The sequence below is a fragment of the Bombus pyrosoma genome, linkage group LG16 (genome assembly GCF_014825855.1).
Source record: "Bombus pyrosoma isolate SC7728 linkage group LG16, ASM1482585v1, whole genome shotgun sequence".
Lineage (NCBI taxonomy): Eukaryota > Metazoa > Arthropoda > Insecta > Hymenoptera > Apidae > Bombus > Bombus pyrosoma.
In genome coordinates, this window is record NC_057785.1 from 5506638 (window position 1) to 5532343 (window position 25706).

Consider the following 25706-nt stretch of genomic DNA (forward strand, 5'->3'; position numbering starts at 1 on the left):
CTTCTATTACTAAAAATAATCAAAATAGTCCAAATGTTATAAAAATTCCTATAAATTCAATAGTAAATATACTTCTTTCGTTCATTCCCAATATATTCTAATACTAAAAATAATCCAAATATCCTGCTCATTGTAAATATATTTGAAAATATTCTTCCTCTATTCAAAAATCAACTCTTAGAATTGGAAACAATTCAAGTATAAAGATAATCCAAACATGACAAGAATTCCTATAAATTGCAAACATCCTTGGTTCACCATTCTTTCTTCATTAAAAAATTATATTAATACTAGAAGTAATCCAAATAGCAATAGATACGTTCATCAATGAAACCTAACGAGTCTGAGCAAAACTAAACAGCGGAAGGACAATTCCTTAAGGAGAATCCAATTACCAGCTACGGATTGCAACGCGAGAAAAACGAATTCTAGCTCCGAAAGAGTTCGAGGAAGCTCACACGAGTAACGGGCAGGAGGGAAGCGACCGGTGAGAGGTGCCGGGACAAGATGGGAATTATCCAGGGCCCCTTTCAGGCCCCCGGAGATGCTCCCCAGACACACTCGAGTGGGAAGAATCTGGGTTACTCGAGCCAGAAGGGAATGTGGGCCGGCTATATACCGGTTGCCTGCTCGTACATCGCAGTTCATTCTTCTTTCTCGTCGCGATCGACAAGTCGTAGACGAGCTTAAGTACGTTCCCCATTGGCCTAAGCGAAACCAAACTAATACCAATCTATATATACGGAGCCCACGAAAGAAATTCTAGTTATACTCTTTCGTATCTTAGTATCTTTATTGACAATTTACTCCTGTCATTGACTTTTTGGGTAGAAGATCGTCAAGGGTGAACAAAGGTGAACAAAGTGTCCAGAGGAAGATTCCCTTTAGGTAAGTGCACTGGAGAAATCGAAAGCAACTTCGTGAATCGAACGGTCGCGTTGCTTGACCCGCGCTATGACTCTCCGAGCTTTCTCTTCGATGGTCCTATCTTCTAACTGATTTTCGCGCGTTTCGTCGCGCGCATTATGCCCGCAGTGATGGTACGTGACGGTTCATTGCGAGTTCAACTATCATCAATTCTCATTGCTTTCACCTTTTAATAAAAATCTTGGTGAATGTATCGTCCCATGTATTTAGAATGTTACTGAATTGTAAAATAAAGTCAATAAAATTCTAAAATTTTGAACGTATATAAATTGAAAATAGTATTGTAGAATTTATGCAATATAGCAAATAAGTAGCATAGTAGAAATACAATAAAGTAATTGTAGTAAAATTATAGTTTGATAAATTCATTTTAACTAATTACCAAATAATCATTTAGTATGTGATTATTTAGAATTTAGAATTTTCGAGTTTCTAATAATGACGCTACAAAATTTAAATTTTTTATTTAAAAGATTTCCAATGTTATGATAATAAAAATATAAGTTTTATCACTAAGTATTGACATAATAAATGATTATTTAATAAAAAAAAATAAAAATTATTTTTTGTCATAATATAAAATTTTGGAGAGAGAAGTTTGGACAAATTTGGTGCGTCATTGTTCGAACCTCGAAACATGTTAAGTTAGCTAAAATAAGATATTGTTTACCAAAATTGTCGTGGAAAATTTTTGTATGATATTACGTAATGAAATTAGCAAAGCCTAATCTGCGATTCAGTTCTTTGTTTCGATATCAAATTAAAGTCTCCATTTTAGCAAACAAAAGCGTGCATAATTGATACCTTCTTAATTAACGACGCACTCTCAATTACCTTTACTTAATGATTTATGCTCAATTAGCTATTTCACAGTTTTCCATACGTGCCTCATAATATTGTTCTCGAACCTTTTAAGCAAATTCACACTATGTATGAGATTCCGCTCATTAATTCTCACGCTTTCCATATATGTATGCATAGTTTAAGAACAAGAAATTTAGCTAATAAATACTAATTATATCTTCTTTGTTCTTTGAATTCAAACGTAGAAATTATTAACAAAGAATTTTACTGTTCATTTTTCATTTTCTAAGAAGAAAAATTTCTGCATTATCTTTGGCTATCGTTGCGTGCCTCATCTGAGATTTTAGGTAAACACGTTTGTTTTGAAGATCACTCACTTTCTCTCTGATTCGTGAGAGGCGATGGGGTTTATCTTTGCGAAGGTATATACTTTCCTTGCGTAAGATTTCCACAAGTCTACGCAACGATGCAACTTGTGGAACACGTGAAGTATTACTTCGGCCGGGAATTCATTACGATATCCTCCGTAAAAGGAGAAAAAAGAAGCAAACCAGCTTTTACGCTCGCGATTTCCATCACGAAACCACTTGTCCGATTGAATCGAAGAGAAATTCTCTTCCTCATTGAACACGCTAAGCAAAAGTTTCTGAATTAAAGATCAATTTTTTCCCTGAACTAATACTTCCTTATTGAACCATCCATATATGATAGCTTACATAAAAATGTTTTCAAAGATTATTTTTCAAATGTTTAAAAATGCCTTGTATAATAATAATGCTTATATTAATAATAGAAGAATATTGTTAAATTACATTAGAAATTAATGTTTAAATTTTTACCATTTCCATTCCTTAATGTAATTGGAAATAATTAAAAAATGGCAATTAGTCCATCAGAAAGTTGAAAAAACATTATAAGACTACTTAAAAATTATTTGATGCATTAACTGCTCATTGTAAATCATTATAAATTACATTAAAAAATGAATGTTCCAGTTACAGCTTTATTTCTTTCTTAATGTAATAATTTTTATGTAGTTTGAAATAATTGAGAATTTACAATTAATGCACGAACAAATTTAAATCACTGTAAATTATATTAAGAAAAAAAAATAAAGATGTAAATGGAACAGGTGTCACCGGTGACCCACATGTCATTAAGAACGCATTTGCATAAGTATGATTTTAACACACAAGTGAGAATACCTCTGCATATGTTGACGTTGAGTATATGGGCACCCGTCGATGAATCCATAATTTCGTTCGACATACAGTATACATATACTACCAAAAATTCATGCACAAACGAAACATGTCACAAAGAAATGGAACACGGATGAAGTAACGATTCTCGATCGATCTGGATCGGGCGAAAGTCGAAATTGAAGCGGCACCGATTTTCTTCATCCTCTTTCTTTATTACTCCGTCGAACGCATTGGCACGCTCCTGTCTCGTTTTTGTATCGTTGTACTCGTCCCGAATACGCGTATGCAGGGGGCTTACAGACAGACGAGGAGCCGTTAAGAAAGACGTAGAACACACAGACGACCACGTAAACCGGACGATATAAAGCCGGCCAGATAACGGTTCCACGAGCACATACGCGGATACAAAATAAAGCCACGATCTCTCCCTCTTTCTCTTCCTCTATTACCAACGTGCTTCTCACCCTTTAACTAGGGACTAACCTACACCCAACCCTTAAAATACATAAAAATATTAAATAATAATGCGTAAAATATAACCATAAAAATCTCAATGAAGTTTTTAAAAATATTATCTTGTATTGTTAAATATAGAAGTTGCAAAAAATATTGGCATTGGTATTTATGTACTAAGTACGAACTAGATTCAACTATATATAATATTATTTGGAATGTAGAAGTTGATTAAAAACGTTCTTTATTAATGATATGTATTTTTTGCCACATTTGTTTGTGATTAGATAGATCAGTGTGGCAGAAATTGAAAAGTGAAAAATGCACATAATATTTAATGTAATATCAAATATCAAATATGTGTATGGTACTCTGAAATAAATCTCTGCTTAGATTTCATTTCTATGCACAGAATGCACACATGAAATATCCAAAGTAAAATAAATATTCTAATAGGTAAAACAAATCTCTGCTAAGGTTTCATTTCTTTATTGTGTTCATAAAGATATGGATTTCCATGAACATCCTCATAATTAGTAGATTCGTAGAATTAATTCGTAAAATTTCTTAATCTCTTCGTGACAGGATAGCAATAAAATTTTTGCGCAATAGATAAAAAAACGTTCTGTCGAAAGTCTCATCCGGTATGTCGAGCCCGTTTAACACCTTGCTTCCGGAGAATCCTCAACGAAAGCGTAGGGCCGTTTAATCGTAAGCTGCAATCGATAAAATGATTCATGCATCGGTAACAACTCGTTTCTTCATCTCAAAACTCTAATTAGTGCAATTCGTAACTTTCACATATAATTATTTTGCTGCTTAGTATTAAAACAGGAGGATTCAAATCTTATCAAGATAATTAAATCTGTAGAAATTCATGAGGAGATGGCTGGAATGCCGTATTGCGTCAAATAATCATTGAAATGACTCTTATAATTCAATTAATCAAATATTACCTCTAACTGAGTATTATGCAAATTTGCAAGACTAGTGACCTTTTATAAATACATATATTATATGCATTACATGAAACACAGGTTTAAAACAAATCTGAATATGTACATAGAAACTATAAAATACTTAGAGCAAGTATATATTTCATAGAAATCATAAAAATATTTAAACAAGCGATTATTTATTATATGTATTAATAAGACTAAATACTTGGGATCATCTTTAACATTTATTATATTTAAAATGATTACACTAATCTTTTACCAAATATATATTTGGAATAAGTACCTTGAAATTTCACACATCTTCAGATTGATTTCCAATTTTGCCAATAAAATCATGGCTGTCGTGCTTCATTACAGTCCTAATGAAATTTCAAAATGTAATATCAATTATGTAATACGTACAATACATACATACATGTATTCTATGGTAAAAATTGAAAGACTTTTGTGAGCGATTGTACATTAAAATTTCCTCTTCTACGGTCGAGGATCGTTTTGTACACGAAGTTTCTTAGTTATTTAGTTTATAATTGAATTATCTCTTCCGGGACAGCATTAACATTTCTTCAATCCAGGTGAATGACCGCTGACACTAATTTTTAGCGAAAGCCACGCCATTAAGTGCGGAGCTTCATTAAGTCCGCAGCGGCGTGGAATCCTAAATAAGAATCATTGTTATTCAATATGATAATCGAACACGAACTGCTTAACACAATGGCGGTACATTAACTGCTTCAATTATATGAATTATGAAATGGAAAGTACACTGATTGCAAAAGTAAATGTAATTATATTTTAACATGAAAATGAGCAACTTCCTTCTCATTAAGTCGTAAACTCCCATCTTAAGGAGATAATCTTCTTTGAATGATCGCTTTCCAGTAGATTTTTTACTGATAGAAAGATTATAAAACGTAGAAACTATTTAATTTTTGTGTATGTGTTTCAATCAAAATACCAAATAGCTAATATCGGTATTATGCAAGATAGAGATCACATCTGCTACATTCTCAAATTTCTAAACAGATCATATTTCTGCTTACTATACAGGATAAATACTCTATCAGTAACTAATTAATTCAAAGAAAATGCCATCAATTACAACACGATATTGGATTTGCCATTAGAACCCAATAGTGCCCCTGTATTAAAACAGAAATGGCTACATGTATATGTATATGTGCAAAATGAAAACAGGAGACTGTAATAGAGATGATTAACGGCATTGCGTTTGAATTACCTGTGCAATTTAAATCACATTATTTGAATGTAGCGCGACTTTTGAATTCTTTCAAAACCACCCAAAGTAACATGGCAATTATCAAATTAACTTTGATTCTGTAGAAGTTAGATTTAATTCTAGCTAATGTATTTTATGTGTGTAAAACAGAAATCAACCCAATTCTCAGTAGTTGTTTGTCAAGTTGTCAGTACAGATAACGATCTCACGATCTTCGTGAAATTATGTTCTAAGAAACATCATCTCTTACGTTACAGAACGTTATTGAGATAATTGCTTCATATTCAGATATCCAGTGCGGCTATTAATTGCGGATCGTCCGACGTTTTGTTTTGTCGCGAGGACGATTTAGAAAGTTGCAACAAGGCAATAAAGGCCTCGAGGAAAGTCGGCGGCACGCCACAAAAAAATAAAGACTTGTTGCAAAATCCTCCAGCATTTTTCTCCATCGTCGTCGTGAGAGATCCTTTCCTCCTTCGTAGCTCATAATTCACCGTTGAAAAGTCTCCTTTCACCCTCGACAAAGATTCGTTCCCAAGAAACTTTTACTCGCTAGACATCCGACGCTAGAAACCATGTTTTCCTGCAACATTCGCTATCTGTTATTTTTCCATTAAACGAGGTCGCCTCGGATATTGAACTTCTTGAATATAATATCTTTTCTTTAATTGGATGTTAGGCGCTTCTCAAGTAGAAAATTACTTGAATTATTATATCAAGTATAGAGATCTGATTGTTTTTTCTCCTTTTGTCCAGGAGCAACAAATATGAGGGCGATATGGTTGATGTTGGTTCTCGTCGCCGTTGTGGTGAATGCTCAACGCCGACTGGCCCTGCCTGATCCACGAAGCTGTGCTAACCGTAAGTGTTCATTAACCATAATACATCTTATTTTAATATTTTTACTGTAACATAATAAATGATTGTTTGAATATTATTTCAGGGGTACGACATGCTACTTATAGGGACGCTAGAGGTGTTGCACATTCATACTTCTTCAGTTGGGAACACCAACCGACTAGAAGCCTTGAAGTAGACTGGCTAGATTCACGTAATATTTGTCGCAGACACTGTATGGATGCAGTTTCTCTTGAAACGCCACAAGAAAATGAATTTATCAAACAGCGAGTAGCAAGAGGTTAATTACAGAAGAAAATGTTATTCTCATTATATTTACACTTTGAAGTTCTCTTCATTTCTATCTTTATGTAGGAAATGTAAGGTATATTTGGACATCTGGACGTAAATGCAACTTCAATGGCTGTGATAGGCCAGATCTCCAACCGCAAAATATTAATGGATGGTTCTGGTCAGGTTCTGGAGCTAAGATTGGTCCCACCACACAGCGTAACTCTGGAGATTGGAGTCACACTGGTGGATATGGCCAAGCACAACCTGATAATCGTGAAGCTGCTCAGGTAATTTACTTTTGTATTTTCTCTTTTTCAATTTTTTCTTTTGTTCTGCGTTTTTGATAGTTTTATAATACATGGGATTATGTTACAGGGTAACGACGAGTCTTGTTTGTCGATCCTGAATAACTTCTACAATGATGGTATCAAATGGCACGATGTAGCCTGCCATCATAGGAAACCATTTGTCTGTGAAGACAGCGACGAACTTTTGAATTTCGTGCTTTCCAGAAACCCTGGCATTCGCCTTTAAAAGCTTCTTTTTATAGCTTCTGTGAATTCTTGAATGTTCAGTACCTAAGATCTCTTGATCAACCAAGAATAGCAAGGAACTTTTCTATTTCTTGACTTTTAATTTATGTCATTATGTATCCATTATAATTAAAAACTAAATTAAATCTTTCCATTCATTCACAATTGTATTCTAATAAATTTATATTCTTGAAATCAATTAAATTAAAATTCTATCAATTAGATATTAAACAATCAAGAATTACATTAGATTTAGATTAACTAGAAGCTGCATATATCTAAGTTTAACTTTTGTACCCTTTTTCTATACAAAATAAAAAGCATTTGCCAATAAGTTTAAAATTGTCCCTTTCTGTCCTTAAATCTTGAAAAGTAACACAATTTTGAATTTTTAAAAAACCTTTATTTCATCCTGTAGTATCTCGCAATTTACACCTTTAAAGCATATTTCCTTGGAGGGAAAGCAAATTGTTTACGGATTTCTTTCAAAGTCTTTCTGTTAGCTTGGTAAGGCGTCAAAGCTCTCCTAAGAGCTCTAGTTTTCTTTGGCCTCAGATCCAAAGGCTTGTACTTGTGATTTTTGTACAATAAACGCAAGTTTTCCTTTTGTTTCTGATGCATAATAATGTATACCCTAGCTATTGCCTTCCTTACCACTCGGCTGAAATACAGAAAAAACAAAAATAAAAATATTAACTCATTCAAATAATTTTTTAATCGTTTAAAACACTGAATATTACTTTTAAACATATTAATTGAAGATATGAATAAAAACTTTTATTTTCTATAAAATTGAGTTGAATTATATATATCTGACGAATGTAGAAGCTATATTAAATTAGTACGTTGACTTTATGGTAATTAAATTTTTAACTAAAATTAAATTTTGAGGTAAAGTAATAGAGGTTTTGTATAAAATATATACATACATTTTCGAAAGTTTAGATGCAGCACCACCAGTAACTTTTGCCACACGAAGATTTGTCAGCTCAGTTTTGAGCTCTTCCAGCTGCTTGAGCAACTCATTTTTATCTTTTGTCCTCAGATCAGTACACTTAACCTTACCCTGAAACGACAACACAACACTGCTCTTTAAATTGCACTTTTACACATTTCGATAATTTCAGCATTCAACACATGTTTCTTTTGATGCTGTTGCAAATGAAAACATAAATTTATAATACCTCCCTAATATTGATTGTCAATTGAAACGAAGCAACATTCAATTTAATTAATTAACATGTTCAAAACATAATTAATATACATAAAAAGGAGTGATCAAGCGAAAAATTTTTATTTAAAAATAAAATGTTAAATATCTTATTAAAGGATTGAGAGGTTATGCGCACGCTTGTCATCAAACGCGATTCCGTTAACAAAAATTTTAAGATATCTTTACAAGAATCGGAATGGAAAATACTATAATCAAATAACTAAATAACAATTATGAAGGATGTTTTAAACAAAAAGAGATTTTCACCAATTCACTAACCATATTGCGATTATTCCTCTTCAACGGAAAAAGGAAACAAGGAAGAAGATCATGAACCAATAAGAGACATTACCACGTGTCTCTAGTGAATAAGTATCGTACTGCGATCTTAGCGTCCTCTATATTTCCTGTATTTTATTATATTTGAATATATTTATATTTCTGTTAAGTAAAATAATAATTTTTCTTACTTTTCTTTAAGAAAAATAATAAAATTAAGATAAATTTAAGTTATGTCCTACAATTAGATTATTACAAAAATTAATATTATATAGTGTAATAACTTTTATACTATTGCTCATATGGTAAGATCTTCCACCGTGTCGCAAAGATTTTTCAGATTTGAATAGGATTTTCTAGGTTATGTTTGTAGAATTAAACAATTTAAAAGAGTATTTTCGATAAAAATTATGGCAATATAAACTGAGATTAAAATGTGATTATGTTAAATGATTTAGACAACTGAACAGAATATTTTATGTAATCTATGGATTTAAAATTATTGCAAAATATTAGTACTAATACTAATATACTTGTTATTATGTTTTCGTATATGTAATATCAGAGCTGATAATACAAAAATGAATAACATTATCTTTTGTTTACTGTCAGTAGAGATTTTTAATCATATTTCCTCGTCTTTGAGAAATATTGTTATTTAACCTTTTTAATTTAACGATGAATTTTGAGGACGATACGCAGAATGTTCGACGTTTACTTTTGGATGAAGCTCTTGCAAAGGTAGATTCTTAAATGAAAATGAAGAAACAAAAGAATTCATTAAACAATTAACTCCTTATTTAACTTGTTCTATCGCAGATCCAAAATTAATTATCTTGATAAAATATTTCACAATATAATTCTGTAAATTGCAAATTAATATGTATTAATAAAATGTGTAATATTTTTTAAGGGAATCCAACAAAACGAGGAACAGTGCAAAATATGGACAACTTACAAGAAGGGTCATCAGAAAGTTGCAGAAACGTTGCAAACTTTCCAGAAGGATTTATATGTAAACTGTATGGTGCCAATTGGAAAACGAGCACTAATGAAAGGCAAATTGATTCACACAAATGAAATACTTGCCTGCTTGGGTGATGGATACTTCGCAAAGTATAGTGCTTCAGGTGCAGCTGCCCTTTGTGAAAGAAGAATACAAAGTATGATCAATATATTGTGAAATTGCAATAATCTATTAATAATTAGAATTTAATGAACGATAGTTGTAAAATTTTCTTCTAGAAGCTGAAGAAATGCTAAAGAACTTAAACAAGGAAAGAGATTTGTATGAAACTAGGATGATGATGATAGAAACCAATCTTTTTGAAGATTATGCTGGTGGAGAAATTGTGGAACATTGGAATGAAGATCAAATTACAGAATGGAAGAGTAATTATTCTCATCTCTTCTTTATGAATAAATTTATATATGTATCTAAATACCCTTTAATTCTTCTTACAGAAAAACACAGAGAAAGGGAAAGAGAGTATCATCAGAAATTAGCCAAACTTAGGCAGGAAGACAGGAAAAAGATAGAGACAGAAGATGATTTACTTAATAGGCTTGATCAGCTTGAAATTGAGGAAGAATTAGCAGATGAATTAAATAGGTACATTTATAAACACTCTAATTTCTCTAATTCCTGAAATTTCGAATTTTCTTTAATGTTATTCTCATTAATAGATTAGGAGATGAAGCATATGAACTTTTTGGAGTAGAAGAATTGAAAGAAGGACAATGTTATTATGAATCTGAAAGTTCCTCTAATAGTGAAGAAGAAGAGAAAGAAGATGATTCTAAGGATGATTACAAACAAGTTCTTGATTCTGATACATATCAACACAAAGTCAAAACTTGTAAAGTTAAGAAATTGGTTTCATTCGCAGAACCAGAAGATCTTTTAAGAAAAGAAAAAGAAAATTTGATGAAAGAAAAGGAGAAAGGATGTGAAGACATGGTAGATTTTGAAGAAGATATTCTTCGGATAGAATTCACTCATTCTAAAAATAAATCGGTTACAAAATCGAATGGAGATTCGATAGAAACACCTGCAGATATTTATAGATTACCTTCCAAACCTAAATCTATCTTGAAAAGATCACCAAATGATTTGCCTCCTGAGCAGTCTGTTCCACTAGAATATAGCACAGAAGACGAGGATGAAGAAGATGAAGACACTGTTAAACCTTCAGCTTATGAAACTGTAATTCATAAAAAATATATACAATCTTTTAGTATACAAATCTGCTATGTAATAGTAATATGAAATGATGGAAATATTTTTATAATTTTTAGGTAGTGAAAGATATCAAAGAGAAAAACACGTTAGAAGTTACAAAGGGAGCTATAGAAAAGATGGAAAAGAGTACCAATATTAGGCCTGTTAGTAAATTCAAACGAGAGCGTCAACGAAAACAGTGACATATATAGCATTAAATAATTGTTTTGATATTTTGTTTTCAATAACAATTTTTTGAATAATTATGTATTCCTAATAAAAAATTAATAACTTTGGACTAATAAAATATTTCAAAAATTGAGCATATAATAGTTATTCAATCTGAGGAAGAATTTTATTAGAAAATAAAAAGTGTAACTTGAGAATAGATTAATAAAGAAATTATTTTTCATTTTTAACCTTGAGATCTATCTTGATCTATTATAAATACTCATTTACGATAGGAAACTGCGACATTTTTGTTAGGATACCAATTACTGTGATGATACACTTGGAGAGGCAAATATATATTATCAACTTTCTATAGTCCAGGGTCTAGATAGGATATTGATAGGATCTAATTCAAATTTGGCGCTGTTTGCTTCTATTGTGGTTAGCTAATGATGAATTTCGTAATATAAGTACGTAGTTAGTAATGATCACGTTCTCTTGTTAGGTAAGATTACTTCTATAATTTCGTACAATCTTTCTAAACTTTAATAACCTTAAATAGTGAAAGTGTAGAATAAAACTTTGCATGAAAAGGCTTATATAATGTTGTGATTTGAACACTCCCTGAAAGAGAGGAACAGAAAATAATTTACATTTGCATTAATTAAATATTATAAGTAACTATGTATGAAACAATTAATTTTTTATTAGGAATGGTCAATAAGATGTTAATACATTTGGTTGAAATTGCTGTTACTTTATTAAGATTGCTGTTGATTTTGTATTGTTTGTCTTTTCTTTCTCTTTTGAAGCATGCAAATATAGGAATGTAAAATGTAGAAATGTAGAATCTAGGAATATAAAAAATGCGGAAATATGTACAAGTTCGACAATGTAAAAGCTTAGAAATACAGAAATGAAAAATTTTAGAGCTTCTGTTCCACAATCCCACAATATCAAGACAAGTTATCTCACATAATTTCATACTGGTAGATGATATCCTAATTTGGCACGAATTAGAAGATTAATCTTGAGCCATAGTCGACTTGATATTGACATTATCTAGCATTGTTTTTTTCACGCTATTCACGTCCTTCATTATACGTTATTCGCGCTTCCGTAATTGCCACGACATATTGACATTCCTTGGAAGAAGAAGCTCGAGAACAATCTTGAGCACAAATTTCGTAAACATTACAAAAGATATCATACATCAGATACTACTACTAGTATAAACTTATAGTAGAAACTCTGATTATCTCAAAAAAGATTGAAAAATTTTTTGTAGTATATTTCTGACAAAAAAACATTAGAAAATTCTTATATTGCATTTTTAATTAATTCTTAGAATTGAAAAATCTGATATTAATTTTATCCTATGTTATTTATATATTATTATTTTTAAAGTTAAATAAGATATACATGTGTGAATAAAAAAAGAATAGAATAAGTGAAAATTTTACAAAATGTGAGGAGTTGATACATTCGGCTTCTGAGAAGCTCGTGATTCCTTTCGATTCATCTTTACGTAAAACTGACTTGAAAGTGCTTAAGCACTTTTATATGCATCCTTGATTTACTTTCGATCTCGATGTCAGATCGAAGGGGTCGCGTGACGCCAACTATGATGAAATAATGGACTTTTTGTTAGGCGCCCACTGGGATGATGCCTTTTCTTCGTCCAGTTAATTCATTATTCACATCACGCTGTTTCACAACGAGATATGGTAACATCAAACCATATACATATAGAGGAGAGAAAGAGGAGACCGGTCAAATTGTGCTGAAGGATGCGTTGCGTAAAATTGAAATGAATTTAGAGCATCCTTTGATCGCATAATGACCTTGTCTATCATGCTTCACAGAGAAAAAGATTATCTAAATAGATTGTCTGCAGAATCCTTTTTAATCGTCTGGAGAAAGTAGGAAGATCCTATAGCATTTGTATCATGTTTTATCTTCTTATTATCTACGTATAAATTCTACTATGATATCTGAAGAATTCTGAAAATGGAGAAATATGATTAACGTAAAAAGCTGAATCATAATTTGTATAATTTTACTAAATTAGAAATCATAATCTTATTTAATAGGAAAAAAATGGTAAATCTTTTATATTCCATTTTTGTAAATAATTAATTTCCTATCATTCATTACATATATGCTACGAGGGATCATGATAACAAAGATATATAATATCAAATAGTATAAGTTATTAACCATAAATTAGAATAAAATATAAAGTATAATAATACCAGAAGGTAATGTTTCTTTAGAATTTCTTAACAAAGATAATGCAAATTTGTACGTTACGTAATAAGGGTGGGACCAAACAATTTTTCAGTGAAACAATGAAGTGGCAACTTTTCGGTAACTAGAGCACGAATTACCCCGAAATCTTCTAACATTTGTTAATTAAGCAAATAGTCCCTAGAGGGAGCATGTGTTTATCGCAACGCAATTGTTTCCGTTCACGTAACGGCGAACAATCAGGGAAAGGTTACGAAAGGAATCGAAAGTGAGAATTCGCACACTAAATAAACAATAAACCGGTCTTGATTAGGTTTATTTGACTCATTGATCCGAGAGATTAGATCGTAAGCTCATGATTACACCTATTGTCCTAAACAAGATTAACGATTATTATTAATTTCGTTGCGTTTGCCTAACTTCAAAAAGGTCCTAGGACATGAAAAACTGTTCTCAGTTGTTTGACTGGTGAATGATTTAATTAATTACCACCTCTCGATGTTATTCTATTATTTAGAAGAAAATTGCCAATATTTATCTATTCATACTCACATGTCAAGTAAAATTTCACGCCTTAGAAATTATAACTATAACTAATAGAATGTAAAACTATTATAATTGTGGATTTATTACTTCGTTGGACCAACCATTTATAGAACTGCATTGTCCGACCCTTCAATTAGGTTAATAATGTGCACTCTCAGAGTATACCACCATGAGAGGCATCCCATAAATCACTCAAATTAGTACCATCATATTTATTACTAATAAATTATTAGATTTTCTTTCTGGTAACCTCGATAAACTGAAACAAGACTATAAATATTGCTTGAATGAACCAGATAAATAAAATGTCATCATTCACCGGTTGAGAAGAAGCAGGATTCAACGGAGATGAATTACGAAACGTGATTATTCACAGTAATGTAATAACATAGTCGCATAGGTGAAATGACCAGTTCGAAAGATGATTTTAACGCCATTCAAATACGGAGGATACTTTCTAAATAGGACCGCATGCCGATCTTGTCCTATCCAGCGTTCGTTTGCGTTACACATTTGCGTTAAACACAAGCTCGTGCCATTCCTTGACACGCGTCGTTGCGTGTACAATATTATTGACCAAGATTATGGACACTCGCGGAGATGCGTTGCGGTCTGTCGACGATGGAATAAATAAATCTCCCTCTGTACTCTGACGCAACTTCGATTGTCTTCACGGAGTAGCAAACACTCTATCAAAATATTTTTTTTTTTGGCGTGTCAGGTATATAAGATGGAGATATGAAGTATTTCATTAGTACTCACACATAGTTATTGATACTAATATTAATATTTAACAGTAATACTAATTTTAAAGTACAGTAGAGACTAGTTCTAATATTGGTAATCTTTAATCTGATGAATATAAAATTAAAAGAATGCAACAGGTGAAACGAGACTACGGCCACATAAATGTTAACTATCAGTACATACTTTGCACATTCATTTATCTATTTATGCACTTCAGCTATTCATTTCTTCTATCTTCAAATTTTTCAAATATTGATAAGTATTGAATTTTTCTATAAACATAACTGAAGCTAAATTTTATTAATTCATGACTTGTAAATAACGCTCGAAAATAGCTGGTCGTATTAGTATGGTACCGCTTATTATACTGACATTTGGTACCTCTTTTAAATATCAGTAATTACCTTAATTAGCTACTTTCATAACCAACTGATCATCAGCATCATATATTCCAATCTAATCCTCGACCATCAGTCACTCCTAATTTTTTCTCCTAATCCATTTCATAAATCAACTCGATAGAAGAAACCGGTACAGATCAGATCAAGTTCGCGACGTCAACCTCGACCCCGACTTTTTCCTGATGCGCGCACATACTTCTTTAAAATTCCAGATGCTCGACACTACAATACCTTCAATTTACCAAAGACAGAATACGAATGAAATCATTTCACCGCTTCTCCTTGTATTAAACCAACATAATCTAAAATTGTGCGTCATTCCTTAGTATGATATGAGGATATGGGAAGAAAATTTAGAGAAGTGTTACGCCACAAGATTAAGAGGATGGACAATGGTCCTGTGTCTTAATTAAGGCCCGATTGGCTAATTAGTTCTGATGTTAGATCCGCTGGAAGGCTGTGTCCCACGCGGTGAAGTAATCAGCTTTCTCCGCTCTGGAAGACGCGTTCCTCTCATACAGCAGCGCCGCCCCAAAATCGCGCATGCCAGACACCTGAAACAATGGGAAATAAAGCGCGGGCTTTCCACACGGTTGGCGTTCCTATGTGAACTGGAGTACAAGGAGAGACCCCCAGTTTTATACACGGGGGGATATCCACGCGGATCATCCTCGTACTGGAGAAGGATCCGTGCCCGACAGGAAATGAATCTTTGTAGGCGTAGACGAGCTCTCTATATAAGCCAGCTATAACGCAAAACGTCACTACAATTCAGCATTCCGCACGGTGCTTCAGTTTTCTGAATATCTTCCGACAGTATGGATAGAGTAGTGCGACAGGTAATCAGGAAATTCACCGGGGAGTGGAATTTTTGTTGGTGCTGGTGCTATTCCGCTTCGCGAGTTCCGTCGTCATTGATACGTGAGGAGTGATCTCAGGGATGCATTGGGTAGTCTTACAGACCTGTTGGTGGAGAATTTTGCTGATCAATGGATTTGGTAATAGTGGACGTTTTGGAAATTTTTGCTTTGAATGAGATATTGGCGGTGAATAGTTGATCAAGGAAAGATAATCTTTGCTATAATTTGATCACTTCAATTTTTTTAAGCTTAAAATTTGTTAAAACTTACAAGTTTAAAGATTTATATTTTACATTTTTTTTCAAGTTTCAAAATTCAAAATTTTGCTTAATATCGTTTTTTAATATTTAGTTGTTTTAATTGTAATTGACAATTTTTTTTAGTTCGATTTAGTTTTCTAAATTCAAAACCAAATTTGTTCAATTCTTAAATTTCCAAATTTTTAATTATCTAAATTGTAAATATACGGATTTTGAGATATTTTATAACTTTGGCATATTGATAAGTGTTCCTATTAAGAAGACAGCAAGATAATTAATTAATAATGTACTCTTAGGCAATATTATTTAATCCACAAATTAGCAAATTGCATGTAAAGTTAACGTTAAATGCTTGTGGCAGTATTCCATGGAAATTCTCAATCTTCTCAGCCTCTAATAATTCCCTTTAAGATAACCTAAATTACAATCCTTTGCTCTTCTTGTCCATAATTACCTACTTTCACATGGTTCAACAATTTTCCTATCCTTAGCATTTGTGAATAGCATAAAATATTTAATTACTATTTTCTTTCATAAAGTTATTAACACTTCCATAAACTAATTTTACTTATCGTCGGTTAGTTAATTTAGACAAGCATCAAGGATGCGTTAACATATTTTATTTTTAAATCTTTTATATCTTCAATTTTCAAAATTTTAAATTTTCAGATCTTCAAATTTATTATTGTAAAAGAATATTGAATTCAAGTAGTTTTTACACATTATTCCACAGATTGTTCCTTAATGGTTTAATTACAACCTAACTTAAAACACTATAATTTCTAAATGCCCACTTATACATATATGAATGTAGGCTCCACTAACTTCATCAACCATCCCTCTTAAAAATCGAGTTTCTCTTAAATTCCAATGTAATCAATTTCAAGTTTTAAAACTAGTTTCTAGATCTAACGTATAAAAATTTAAAGAATAAAGAAAGTTTCTTCATTTTCCTAACCGCAAATATTGCAAGTGCAATTTACTAACCCCAAGTGGTTCGACCACCGTTGACGCTGCTTCAATGGAGTGGGAGAAAATGATCTGGGCGCCCACTTGGGATGAATAGTTAGATCAACGTCATCTTACGCGATCAGTACTCCCCAGTGCGTGAAGTGTAATGGTTGTCAGGCGCAGTTGGACGTTGTATGGCTCATTTTGTAGATACACAGTAGGCTGTTGCATTTCATTATGTAAGTGCACTTGGTCCCGTGTAATCATCTCCGTTAATGCGGCGCAGGCACGTACGCTTTACACGGGAATATAAATAACAACATATGCGTTTCGCAACCGGTTCTACGTGCAACTATTCTAACCTCGCGTTAAATGACATCACGCACATACACGCTTGGCTGCAACTACAGCTTGTTACGAAAATCGGTGTCCCAGAGGGCGCTATAAAGATCTTAAACGTAAAGATTCAAGTTAAAATCCGAGATCCAATGCTGATACATTTTTAGTTTGATGTTAGTCGAGATATCGCGATCTTGTTTCGTATTTCACTGAAATTTAAGTGAAGATAATTTTGATTTATTGCATTAATGAAATTTGAACTATTGGATTAGTTGTAAAATTATTGAATTAATTAAATTTTAATTATTTGTATTTTTAATTTTGTACTGACATAAGAATATAGACAATGGAATTTTTGTTAATATACTAGAGTAGAGATTCGTTCATCGTGTATATAGGTTAATTTTCTTACAATTAATATCTAATAACTTCGCGCGCATATAAGGCATATTATACACGACAGATAATCAGCTTTTATAATTAGCTATCTAGAAAGACTTTTCTCCTTTTTGTCTTTTACGTTATGTAGTAAACAATGGTACCCTTCGCCGTATAAATCATTGTCGATTTTCACTTCTTAACGATGTATTTTAGAAAAAAATTATAAAACATTGTGGAATATTAATATGAGGTCATTATAATATAATGAATATACTAATAAACATAGTAACAACTGATTTTAAAAAATTAAGCCATTTTCCAAAAATTATTGTAATAGTATATACACATATGTGCCGGATTGCTCAATCATTTGACTCATCAGAATAATAGCAGATAGAGAATTCCTTTGTTTGTAAGAAAATGAGATAAATAATAATCTTTCATATCCTAGACAGTCAATTAAAAGTGAATTCCATCAAGTTTCTCGTACAATGGAATTGAAAATTCCATTTCCAATACTTCCGATTGTGTCATCTATAATAACCAGAACTGAAGAAAAATCCTTGAATGAAAATATAATCATTGTAGAGAATTTAAAAAAATTATAAAGAGCATTAAAAGTGTTATGCAACAAACTTGAGCACAATTTGATTAATTTAAAATAATAATAAAAACAATTACAAGAATTTCACAATTTTAATGAATTATAAATATAATCAATGGTTTGAAAATTTGGAAATAATAGATAGTTTAAAGATGAACATTTTTACCCAATAAACATCTATCCAATTGTACTTTATTTTTAACAAAAGAGAAAATGTATACTTCGAACATCGCGCCTCAGAAAATTGTATAGCGGGCTGTCTGATGTTATGCGTTTAACTCCTTTATCGTTAAAGCTCCATTACTAGAAAAACAGAGCAAAATAGGACATATATTTATTGAACAAAATGTGTCTCATTTATTATCCTCTATAATATGTTACTCAATTATCCTATAATTCTGAAAAATTTTATTATTTATTAATTCTTTAATACAATATGTAATATCTCTTGGAATTTAAAAAATCATTTCACAGATATAACTAAGTCACTGTTGACTTATTCATGAACGAAAGTTACATTACTTATTTCACATCCGGATGAATTTGTGCCCAATATTCTGTTATTACATTGTTCAGTACACAATACAGCGAGCGTGACTGGTGGTCTGCGTGAGTTTGAAAAATTTGTTTCCTTGTAAAAGGATATATATATAACAAGATGATTCTTTAACGAGAACTTGTTGTAGTCCAACGGAACACAGTCTAATTCCTTCGTTTTCATCTTTCTTCTTCCTTTCCCGCAATCGCGCTTAATCTGGCGCTGATTTTGAACGCGACGCGACATGACGCAACGTTTCCCTCTCTTTTGCGCACTCGGAGGCTTTCTCACGACAGAAACAGGAGGAAAACGCTGGCTCACGACTCCAATTTCTCGCCTACGCAACGTGAGCTGCCTTTGATCATCTCGCGCTTTCGACGCGACGCATCTGTTCTACGCCTGGGAATCTGTCTGATACCTTTCGAATTAATTATTCCTCCGCGCTACTCCTTTATTATGCTATTAATAGCTATGCGTTGTGATTATCATAAGAGAATAGCAACTTGATGATATTATTGACAATATTATTACTAGTAATATTTTAATATTTAAGAATCAATAATTAGGTCAATGTCGTTTTATTGAGATTTGAGACACTTGAGGTGAAAACTGCGTATGTGAGGGGTTGGCTAGTCTCCTAAGGTGCTGGTAGAATTGGGATGGCTTCCTGTCGCCCATCTCTTTGGAAATCAGCAACTTACGTGANCCTCGAGTCGGCGGTGTCGGCTAGCTCTCGGATGATTTCGCCCTTTAATTTCTCGTACCATTCAGCCTCCGGTGTTCTCCTATTTACGTCCGCAATCTGCGATAGGTACTGGCCACCGAGGCACCTGGCGGTACGAGAAATTAAAGGGCGAAATCATCCGAGAGCTAGCCGACACCGCCGACTCGAGGTCACGTAAGTTGCTGATTTCCGAAGAGATGGGCGACAGGAAGCCATCCCAATTCTACCAGCACCTTAGGAGACTAGCCAACCCCTCACATACGCAGGTCACCAGTTGAGGTGGCTGTGTATGTGAGTAGTCCGTGGTATTAGTTGCTGCTGGTTGTAGTAGGTGCCGCTGCTGTTGGGGTACTGCAGTATTTTTCTCCCTATTTAAGAATCGTGGAAGAAAAATCGGACTTCGGGTCGCCGGGATTCGATCCCGGGATCCGAACGTTCGTAACCTAAGGCGCTAACCACTGCGCTACCGTCGTCCGTTGCTAGTTAGTGGCGGTATTTGCGTTGTCGAGTGCCGCCACACACTGATAGGTTTTTAAGTTTTCAGATAGATTTCCGAAGGTTACCTTAAAATATTCATCTATCTTTAGACTTTTGAAACGAACCATAAAACATTGTCACTGACAATGAGTACTCTTACTCACTAGTTACAGTAATCTTTAACGTATAGTCCACAAATATCAGTAGATCTCTGAAGTAATTCTTGAGGTGTATCCTATAAATATTCCTCAGTGTCTGATGTGATTAACTAGGCCTTAATTTCCAGTTAACTCTCGCCCTCATGGTGAGCATAGGAATTGTGCAATGTGAACCACCATTGAATGCCCAATACGGTGTCCCAGGGAATTATGCTGGAAGCAACAACAACCATGGAACGTCTGGTGGAAATGGTCTTGGTAATCATCATTACGACAATGGGAACGATAATGATTACGTTGATCAGGTAAGGTGTAACTGTAATATCTAAAATAAATCTACACCCCTTGTAAAATTCTACTAACCATAAATCATCAATCTGAATTCTGTCAAAATCATAGAACGATGGTTAGATATACATAAGATGGTTGGTATAATTTATTTATTGCTTGCCATTTAAGATCTCTTCTTTTGTGCATCTAACGATCACGATTGCTTAAACTTAATTACCTTCTTCTTGGGCTGGTTTCAGAACAAGGAACAATTCGCTGTTGCGATAGAAACTAAATTACGTTCTCTTCAACGATTGATGCTACCCTAAGGAAATTCATTTTGGTGTTAGAAACACTGCATTATTCTAAGAAATTGCTGTATCAAACAATAACCGATTTTTTAGAATATTCCTTGATATTGAAAACAGTTTTGTTTGATATAATAACCTAATGATATAATTCAATATAACGAAGAATTACAAAAATATAGGTATTATATTAAAATATTTCTGTTCAATATATTAATATTTCAATGACATAGTGGAGATTATGGAGAATACAAAAAATAATAAAAATAATATAGGAAGAATGTTGCAAAATGGGACCTGTTTTTAACAAGATATTATTTACTAGTTAATTGAAGAGATAACACAAAGGAAATTGATCTTGAACGATTAAGTTCACTAAACCACGTTACTCATTGATCCATTCATTCTGTATTTCCGCCATACTGTTTCATAGTAGAGGCAAGGGTTGCAAGAGATGAATAGATCTGGGTTAACGCTGATTCCACAAGTAACATTGAACTTTGTCGAGCACTCAATGCACGATCTGCTTACGTAAATGTAGAATGGATCGACCGGACATCGATTTTGCACTTTAGTTTTCGCCAGATAGCATCTCTTCTCTTTCCCTTCATTATCTTCTATCGTGATATCCTGAAAGTTCAAAATGATTACTTATTAGAATTTGTAAAATTTTTATTATTATTTTATAATACAAAAGCTAATTGTTCAAAATTTATAAAACTTATATGTATTGTAATTTCATCTTCAATTTATTTTTATTTATCTATTAATCTCCTATGGTAATCGCCTATTTCAACTGTAACAAGAGAAGAATTATCGTAGAATCATTTAAAGGAGATCTCAGACCACTCGTTTCGTAGCGCTATTACGGGAATTTATGTTCTTCATAAGCACTTCAACTTCGTTGCGACAGAGAACAATAACCACTCCTCGAGTCGCTGCAACACCGATGAAATTACATTAACACGTGCGGCTATAACGTTGCAAAGCAATATACAACATCCCTTATATAGGTGACCAAAATGGCTACGCTTATCCAACAAGTGTCCAACAGAATTTGAAGCCTTGGAATTTCAAATACATTAGCATGAATTTCAACCCAGAATTTTATCCCTAAAATTTTATTTTCTCTAGAAAAAGTTTTTTGATTAAAAATGCTTCCCTTAAAAATTTAGAAGAATATAACGTCCTTATTAAAGATAAAATTATAACATATATAAATTTTACAAGGTTTGACTATGATTTACTATATTTATTATGTATGTATTATGCTTTATTTGTATATAACGCCGTAACGCGCCTTATAACGTGAGATTGATAGTCCAGGAGAGAAGAGATGATGTATGCACGTGATGGGACAGGATAACATACTATGGTAGTTGGATCCTTCTAGACGACCATAAGATGAACAGCACGTGATTGTTGGAATCGTTGCTCTACGCACTCGATGGGTAAACGAGTTTATCATGTATGAAATCAGAAATGCTGGTTGGCATAACTTTCTGCGGGCTCTAATGGAGGATAAGCGTTGGCGAGTTAAAGAGAACGCAGAACAAATGCACTCGGATTGGTTGAAAATACTTGGTTGGTTGAAAAAAGGAGATGATACGTCTGGGAGGATTTTGGATTAAATTGTATAAAGAGATTCACAACAGGGAATTTTCTGTAGTGAAGACATTATTTCGAGGAATTAAAGGAGAATTTTTTCTAAATATGGATGATTCAGAAAAAGATAATCTACGAAAAGAATATTTAAAACAAAGTAACGTTCCATAAGAAGTGAAAAGATATTTCATAAAAAAATATTCCACAGAGAGATAATGTATATAATAAATATTTCAACACAGAGTCTAATCTAACAAAGTATTTCATAAAATAACAAAAATAATAATTATATTAAGAAAGAATATCTTCAGCATCTACTTGTGATAAAAATACCTTCAACGAAGGGAAAACAGGAAACTGTGTCCATGGCACTATTCCAGGTTCCGGAAATGGTACGTGGGCACCGGAATCCCGGTGTTCCACTATGAAATGTTACACATTCATCTGGTTATGTAGCATGATGTAAACTTAGCCTGACGTAACAATATTAATAGAGTGAACTGCGATCGTAGGCATCATCTATGGCAAATTGTTACTGCCGATTAGCTAATCATCTTAAGAATCTAAACGATCCGGTTATGTGCATTTGCGCGGTTCTAGCCGCGGGATCGAACGGCCTGGCGCGAGCCAGATTAAATCACAGTCGCCTTCCTCCTTTTGTTGTTCTTCTTCAGTCACCTCGCCTGCACCACTTCTCCTTAGAAGAAAGTTCAGCCACTCGGTGTAACCACTTACATGGTGTAACTCGAGCATTTACACCATCCTCTTTTTTCTTATACAAGTTAAATACAGTATTAAGACAATTTGATATGTATTGTGTGAATAACTATGAACACTTTAATTTCTTGAATAACCATGAATGATAGCTTATACTGAGTCTGTGGTTAGAAAATTTAAATTAATTATTGGTGTAATGATGGGAGTAATAAAACGATAATAATAATCTAGAAAAGTTACTAGGAAAATAATACATAATAATATAGGGAAGTATTATAATGAGAGTAACAATCTGAGAAATACTGAAATTATAATAATCTTCTATATGTGTATTTATAGTGAACCAAAGAGGTTTCAAAGAAATATTACATTGGCAATAATATAATAAACATAATTGTCACATAATGGAAATATATCAATTTGAGAAAGTATTTAGACAATTAGATATCAGCATCTCAAGGATTAGTATAATAATAGTAATTCAAAGGGATGATACAATTGACAAATCATAATAAGTTACTATACCAGTTAAAGTGTAACACTTTCTAATGTCTTCTTCACATGTTGCATTCACTTAGAAGAATCTATTGTTCCACATCAATCACAAAAATTATCTAGAAAATCAAAAGGAAAGTGATGATGAAACTGGTTAAAATTATTATATAAGCAAAAGTTATTGGAATTATTTATCATCTAAACAGAAAAATAAGATTATATAAAAAGAATATAATAAACAGTTCCAACCACTCTAATGGCATCTTCATGTTATCAAGCAACATAGGGAAGACAATAGTCTAATAATGAAATCATTGAATTAGGTTAGGAAAACATTCAAAGCGGCGATCTGAGAAGCCACTTTAATAGAAAGTCCGACAATAGAATCCGTGATCGGCACCTAACATGCAAATAAGGCTCGTGCGTGCACAATAGAGATTATAGAGTATAACGTGTCCATTGTTTATGCGTTACTGTAATTATTGAGATATCATTAATCAAAAGTTGACCCAGAATTAAATTACTAATTAAAAATAAGATACAATATCTTCAACATCAGATTTTATTCTACTATTTACATGTTTATAAAAAGATAACTCTCCTAAATCTCGAATTTTTATGCATTTAGAATGTTTTAAAAGAAAAGGTAAATCGAGATGAAAGAATAATGATGATAGAAAGTTAAGTTTGTTTCCTAGCAATAAAGTTTCAAAGATACGAATTTTGGCATCTATGGACAGCAATACACTTTGACTTAATATTTTCATAGTTTTCTTACTCAAAATATTAGTCTCTCCTTTACTGACCTATATGTTTTGTATAATTATATGCCATTGGTATCATCAACGGTATCAAAGGCGAGATATTTGAGAATAATTCTATTTCACTTTTACTATTAGTATCATGTTAAGAAGAATACAAACATCGTTTCAGCCAATGTCCTACGAATTCGGATATGCAGTGAAAGACCAAGCAACCGGAAATGATTTTGGCAGACGCGAGAGCAGTGATGGGGAAACTGTAAGAGGAGAATACAGAGTTCAGTTACCAGATGGCAGGACGCAAATTGTGACTTACACTGCTGATTGGAGGACAGGTTTCCATGCAGATGTAAGATACGAGGGTACACCAACCTATCCTGATCAGTACAACACTCAGAACAATGGTTATAATAATAATAACAATAATAATAACCAGGGTGGTGGCCAAGGTTTTGGCTTCCATGGTAATAATGGAGGTGGAGGATACAACGCAGGCAATTTAGGTAATTTATGATTCTCCAGGTATACAGCTGTTAATAATTAGAGAGTTATTTACCCAACTGAGTCTATTGGATAGTTCATAATATTATTTAAGAATCATATAATTTGTGTTCTTATTATAAATATTATTTTATCCTTTAGAAGTAATAAAGATGTACATATTTGAGCTTTTAATTTAATATATGTTGAGTTCTCAATTGATAATTAATTAAAATGAATTATGGAACTCAGGCAAGTGTCTGACTATAATTCATTTTTATGGGAAGATCGGTAGCTGGAGGAGTTAATTAAAACTAATTGTTACATTTTGTGGTTGAAGGTAATAATGGAGGCTACAATTATCAAGCACCAAGTGGAAGCTTCAACAATGGTAACAATTATCCCTACCGATTTGGTTCCAACTCGTTGGACAACAGTTATAACAACTTTGGAACTCGCAATAACTATAATACGCGGACTCCATCGACGACGTACGGGCCAGCCTTTAAGAAGTGACTTTAGTACAATTCCTATTGTTAGCATACGATAAGAAGCGTCCGTCCTTTAAGATTAGCGATTTTGTAATAAAAACTATTTTATCTTTTTATATTTGTGTTTCCCAAATTTTCTAATACAATCCCTTATCATTATAAAAAGTACGAGAAAACTAAAAAAAGAATCTGATAATAATAATAACA

The 25706-nt window shown here is 32.7% G+C and overlaps 4 protein-coding genes and 3 long non-coding RNA genes across 16 annotated transcripts; 3 read left to right on the plus strand and 4 right to left on the minus strand.

Moving 5' to 3' along the window:
* Positions 1 to 76: 76 nt before the first annotated feature.
* LOC122576626 (L-selectin) lies at positions 77 to 7480 on the plus strand. The gene is made up of 5 exons (XM_043747224.1): positions 77 to 888; positions 6345 to 6449; positions 6532 to 6726; positions 6801 to 7006; positions 7095 to 7480. Exons 2-5 carry the CDS (start codon positions 6356 to 6358, stop codon positions 7251 to 7253), a joined length of 654 nt encoding a protein of 217 aa, XP_043603159.1. The 5' UTR covers positions 77 to 888; positions 6345 to 6355; the 3' UTR covers positions 7254 to 7480.
* LOC122576632 lies at positions 3863 to 5719 on the minus strand. The gene is made up of 3 exons (XR_006319829.1): positions 5589 to 5719; positions 4632 to 5490; positions 3863 to 4105 (listed from the first exon to the last, which is right to left on the minus strand). It is a non-coding gene; the product is annotated as an uncharacterized LOC122576632 (long non-coding RNA).
* A 153-nt stretch (positions 7481 to 7633) lies between the features above and the next one.
* LOC122576629 (60S ribosomal protein L35) lies at positions 7634 to 8875 on the minus strand. Its single transcript, XM_043747227.1, has 3 exons — positions 8745 to 8875; positions 8182 to 8318; positions 7634 to 7913 (listed from the first exon to the last, which is right to left on the minus strand). Exons 1-3 carry the CDS (start codon positions 8745 to 8747, stop codon positions 7682 to 7684), a joined length of 372 nt encoding a protein of 123 aa, XP_043603162.1. The 5' UTR covers positions 8748 to 8875; the 3' UTR covers positions 7634 to 7681.
* Positions 8876 to 8912: 37 nt separating this feature from the next.
* On the plus strand, positions 8913 to 11288 carry LOC122576623 (unconventional prefoldin RPB5 interactor-like protein). Of its 4 annotated transcripts, XM_043747213.1 has the most exons (7): positions 8934 to 9049; positions 9435 to 9485; positions 9658 to 9907; positions 9990 to 10136; positions 10209 to 10356; positions 10431 to 10950; positions 11043 to 11288. In XM_043747213.1, exons 1-7 carry the CDS (start codon positions 9047 to 9049, stop codon positions 11166 to 11168), a joined length of 1245 nt encoding a protein of 414 aa, XP_043603148.1. In that variant the 5' UTR covers positions 8934 to 9046; the 3' UTR covers positions 11169 to 11288. The 4 variants fall into 4 exon arrangements, with proteins under 4 accessions (XP_043603149.1, XP_043603148.1, XP_043603147.1 ...); XM_043747214.1 differs by lacking the exon at positions 9435 to 9485 and having other exon boundaries at positions 8913 to 9049; XM_043747212.1 differs by lacking the exon at positions 8934 to 9049 and having other exon boundaries at positions 9063 to 9485; positions 9993 to 10136.
* LOC122576633 lies at positions 9829 to 12460 on the minus strand. The gene is made up of 3 exons (XR_006319830.1): positions 12112 to 12460; positions 10817 to 10948; positions 9829 to 9885 (listed from the first exon to the last, which is right to left on the minus strand). It is a non-coding gene; the product is annotated as an uncharacterized LOC122576633 (long non-coding RNA).
* LOC122576624 (probable serine/threonine-protein kinase clkA) lies at positions 11434 to 25615 on the plus strand. 7 transcript variants are annotated; one of them, XM_043747220.1, is made up of 5 exons: positions 15628 to 15919; positions 20501 to 20677; positions 24701 to 24877; positions 24965 to 25031; positions 25349 to 25615. In XM_043747220.1, exons 1-5 carry the CDS (start codon positions 15899 to 15901, stop codon positions 25522 to 25524), a joined length of 618 nt encoding a protein of 205 aa, XP_043603155.1. In that variant the 5' UTR covers positions 15628 to 15898; the 3' UTR covers positions 25525 to 25615. The 7 variants fall into 7 exon arrangements, with proteins under 7 accessions (XP_043603153.1, XP_043603155.1, XP_043603150.1 ...); XM_043747218.1 differs by lacking the exon at positions 15628 to 15919 and adding an exon at positions 11434 to 11641 and having other exon boundaries at positions 24701 to 25031; XM_043747215.1 differs by having other exon boundaries at positions 24701 to 25031.
* LOC122576634 lies at positions 15345 to 17321 on the minus strand. Its single transcript, XR_006319831.1, has 2 exons — positions 17188 to 17321; positions 15345 to 15634 (listed from the first exon to the last, which is right to left on the minus strand). It is a non-coding gene; the product is annotated as an uncharacterized LOC122576634 (long non-coding RNA).
* Positions 25616 to 25706: the final 91 nt, after the last annotated feature.